Raw genomic sequence first — 4,659 nt, 5'->3', positions numbered from 1 at the left:
ACGGAGTCAGATTCAAAGATGCAGATAGTGTTAGAGTAGCTTTAGGTTATTGTAGTTTTGGAGTGTAGTTTCAAGAAGAATACTGTTTTGAGTAGTTTTTGGTGTAGTTCGTATTTAGTTTGAAAAACTTAACACTTTATCAACAGTGTTCGCGTATGACAATTGCAACTTTTCAATCACTTTTTCAATGGTTTGTTCATGAGTATTCATGCTTATTCTTCAGTTTGAATACATATTTATCTTACAGGATTCAAGTATGTGTTAATACCAAGTAACTTTGCTTGAACAAGTTTTAGTTAATGAACATGTTAATGTCAATTTCAGAAACTTTATGTATGTTGATGGTAGGTTATATAAAAGAATTCAGATGTATTTATTTCTGTATTCAGTTGTATTTAACTGTCAAATTCAGCTGTATTCAGTTGTATTCAGCAGCATTCTTTCAAATGTATCTTTCAAGTTAGAATAATATATATTAAAGAACACAATTTCAGATGTATTAAACATGTTGTACGTAATCACTTGTATTCAGATGTACTCAGTTGTATTTAAGTGTATTATTCAGCAGTAGTTAGTTGTATTTAAGTGTATTATGCAGCTATATTCAGTTATATTTTGGTGTATTCATTTACTAACAGTGCTACTCAACTGTATTATTCATACAAATACATCAGCTGTATCCAGTTGTATTTTTTAGTACTCATCTACACTCATTTATACTCAACTGTATATATTTCATCAGCTGTCGCGGCATACGCAGAGTTTCTTAGCACAGTTGGGCTGGTTCCACAAATAAAATGTGATGCCAATTTACTCCGTCAAAGATATGGTGCACTCCTTTGGGACTATGCTATGCGGAAGATAGACGTTGATGCCGTAAGCGAGAGCGAAGCACCTTCAAAGATTCTTAGGCACATCACCGATTCTGATACATCGGTGAAGATAATGTTAGAGTAGTCTTAGGTTGTATTAGTATGTATGCAACATGTTGTATTGATATGTATTCAACTTATTGTATAAGTCAGTATTCAACATGATATATTTATCTATATTCATTAAGTTGTATTTATATGTATTCACCAGGTTATGTTCACATATTTTCAGCAGGTGTTTTTAGGCCTTCATATTTATATGATATATTGCATTGATATGTATTCAGCTGTATTTTGAATACGGCTTTTGTATATAACTGATTGTAATAACAGATTGTCATAATTTGTATTCAAGTGTATTTGAATACATGTATTTAACATTCATAAATCATATTAACTCTCTGTTGTACTATATGTATTCCAAAAAGAATCATCAGTTTAATGTATTCAATGATTGTATTCGTCTATATTCATATATAATGAAGATACAACATGATATATTTATCTATATTCATTAAGTTGTATTTATATGTATTCACCCGGTTATGTTCACATATTTTCAGGAGGTGTTTGTAGACCTTCATATTTATATGATATATTGCATTGATATGTATTCAGCTGTATTTTGAATACAGCTTTTGTATATAACTGATTGTAATAACAGATTATCATAATTTGTATTCAAGTGTATTTGAATACATCTATTTAACATTCATAAATCATATTAACTCTCTGTTGTACTATATGTATTCCAAAAAGAATCATCAGTTCAATGTATTCAATGATTGTATTCATCTATATTCATATATAATGAAGATGCAATGGTCGTATTTTAATTACGTATTCAGATTTAATACACCAACTAAGTATATCCAAAATATATTCGAAATGACACCGGAATCTATAACAAATTGTTTTTCATTAATACAAGTCAGATTGTGAACTAATTTCAACGTCGAGCATTTCTACAAGTACGCTTATTATGTCTTTCCTGCCCACATATGCTACACGAATGTTGATTTTTCTTCTGCAGCAATTCAATGAAGGGCTTATCACGCTTCTTCTTTGGTCTTCCAGGAGGTCTTTTCTATTTGGGCGGTAATACAACTTCATCTGCTACATGTGCTGGTATATTCCATTTTTTCCGGTCCGGCGAAGGATACACGGGCACCTCATATATCATTACAACAGACTTTGGTTTGTAATAATCAGAACAATAATCTTCTGGCATTAGATACTTGCTCTTCAGGACAGTCCAAGCGTGTGGGCACGATAATTCGTTGACTTGGAACCGACCACAACTGCATTTTTTCTCTAAAAAGCATATTGTGTAATGCCTTCCTTCATCGTTCACCGTATGCAAATATTCAGTCGATGGCACCACCTACATTTAAAAAAACAAAGCATACATATATATAAGAATAGACGTATTAAATATGATTTTCATATATAGTATTATAATTTTATTTAGTTTTAAGAATCATAATATATTTTGTATTAAAATACAACAACAGTAGATACAACTATATTTGTACATACAGAATTCAAAGACATACATGTATATACATGTAAATACATTGAATATATTAGAATACAGACTACATGAATGCTGGCAGAATATTAGAGTAGTCTTGACTGAATATAGGATACAACTTCCATTGCTACCTTGAAATATATACAGTTAAATACCTTGTACCATGGATACATATAGGAAACGGATACATAAATAAAAGGCAACTTACAGTCATTCGTGTAGACATTGCCTCATTCAAGGTAAGCATCTCCTGGTATTTTTTCCCAAGCGTTGTGTATGTCTGAAGAGCTTCTTGAACGTATGACATGTGCAAAATCGAATTTGAACGTATTTCTGTATACAATTGTATCAATCTCAAATTTTCTTGGTTGGAAATTAATTTCTACGAACTGTAATAATCAATTAACAGGTTTCTCTTAAATCATTTGTCAACAGACAAACGGGTTGGCTAAGTGTAGAGAATTCCATATCCTGATACCCTTGCTAAATAAGTTTCTTACAAGAATAAACAGCAAGTATAGCCATTGAGTTGTAGACATCTAACAGGAAGAGCTAACTGAAACAATCAGCTGATATCTCTACATTAACAGGACTTGCTATTTCAGATATGCATGGCCAAAAAGAATCACCTAATCCTTGGAAATATGGAGGTGTATATGCATGCTCAGGTTCAAATGAATTGCTTTTCCAATTCAACACAAATCTAACTGCAGAAAAGTGATGGTAAAGCATAAAACATAGTGAAATTCAATACCAGTTGCTCAGTTAGTTACAGTGGAACTCTATACAGTACAAGTTCTGGATCATGCAACTCAGCTCTGTTGCCAATGCATAATATTAGAAGCAGCTATCTCCACTAAGAACACCTTATACATCTTGCGGACCTTCGGACAAAACAGATATATGGGGATAACACCAACAGAAGAGACTATTAAATTCCATTTGTACTGCTCAAGTGCCAAACGTCAGTTTCCTTCCGCAATTCCTTTCTGGTGGAAGAATCACAAGTAAAATTCTTGCTAGGATATGGCATCGACCATGTGGTTTAAAGTTAGCAATTACTTCACATCAATCGTCCAAAGAATGTTCATACCTCAAACAGAGGTTTAGTATGCACGGGTTGTGAACACCCGACCAAGTTTAGAACCACATTGCAAGTGCATAGCTATTATGAAAGTATAAAAGCAAAAACACAGATCCTCAACATTAGATCTTAGCAATAGAAGCAAGACGACTAAGAGTTCAGACAACTTCTATCAATCATACATTAACTCCTTATAAACATCACATTTAGTAGGCTAAAAACCAGAAAACTGCACTATGAGAAGAACAATAAGATCAGAGATATCACCACCGAGCAGGCAAACTCAATTGCATCTGGGAAAACTGGCTTCAGTTTCAACAAAATGAAAATATCAGCCAATACAACAGAAGGAAATAGCATGTCTTCTCTGATCTGCAATAAGCTTGTACCCTGAATTCAGCACACTAACATTGCGCTTTCTTCTGGCTTTCACTACCACCTCAGTTTGGCATTAAGAGTTCTTTCTCAGACAACTTCAGTTACCGACCAAGAGGCTAATTCATGCTTCTCTAGTTTTCACACGTCAAGTAATAGTATAATACATACTCATGAAAAACATAATAACTACCATTTCAAACAAGGGCATCACACATATCCAGCTAAACAAAAGTTACAATGGAGGGGGCAAATAAGCTTCTAGTTTTACTAACACGTGCAAAATGAGAGAACTAGCTAAGAGATCTAGCAGCAACACATTCAGTAAGACTAAAATTTGCTGCAGAAATCTTCACAAAATTGAATTCCTCAGATTAAATTGCAATGATCAAAAACATAGAAAATATAACGAGGGTCGAGTAGCAAATCATCACTGAATCAGTTATTCAAAATGACGAGCCATTGTTCATCTGCACTCAACACCAACTTCAGCAGCACGTCTAGGCTTGTTTTTCCTTCTGCTCCCGTTTTGTCTGAATCCAACTGATTTTATCAAGTCACTAGAGTTAGCTTTGGTGCCAACACCATTTTCCTCTTTCACTGAATCAGCATTTTCCTTGACCTGCGGAGAGCTCTTCCTCTTTTTTCCATTCTCAACAGCTTCACTCTTTATATTCTCGCTGTCATCTTCATCTTCCATTACTACCTTCTCGGCTTCTTCTTCCTCCTCTATTTCATCCTTCAAATGGCTTCAGTGGTCTACCCCTTCTCCTCACAGGTATCTTTTCTTCTTC

General features: G+C 33.8%; 1 protein-coding gene across 1 annotated transcript; it reads right to left on the bottom strand.

Moving 5' to 3' along the window:
• On the bottom strand, nt 1,960-2,713 carry LOC109224162. Its single transcript, XM_019388749.1, has 2 exons — nt 2,615-2,713; nt 1,960-2,256 (listed from the first exon to the last, which is right to left on the bottom strand). Exons 1-2 carry the CDS (start codon nt 2,711-2,713, stop codon nt 1,960-1,962), a joined length of 396 nt encoding a protein of 131 aa, XP_019244294.1.

This window comes from Nicotiana attenuata, chromosome 3, assembly GCF_001879085.1.
Source record: "Nicotiana attenuata strain UT chromosome 3, NIATTr2, whole genome shotgun sequence".
Classification (NCBI taxonomy): domain Eukaryota; kingdom Viridiplantae; phylum Streptophyta; class Magnoliopsida; order Solanales; family Solanaceae; genus Nicotiana; species Nicotiana attenuata.
The sequence above is the reverse complement of the archived record's forward strand: the minus strand, read 5'-3'. Positions and strand labels throughout refer to the sequence as shown.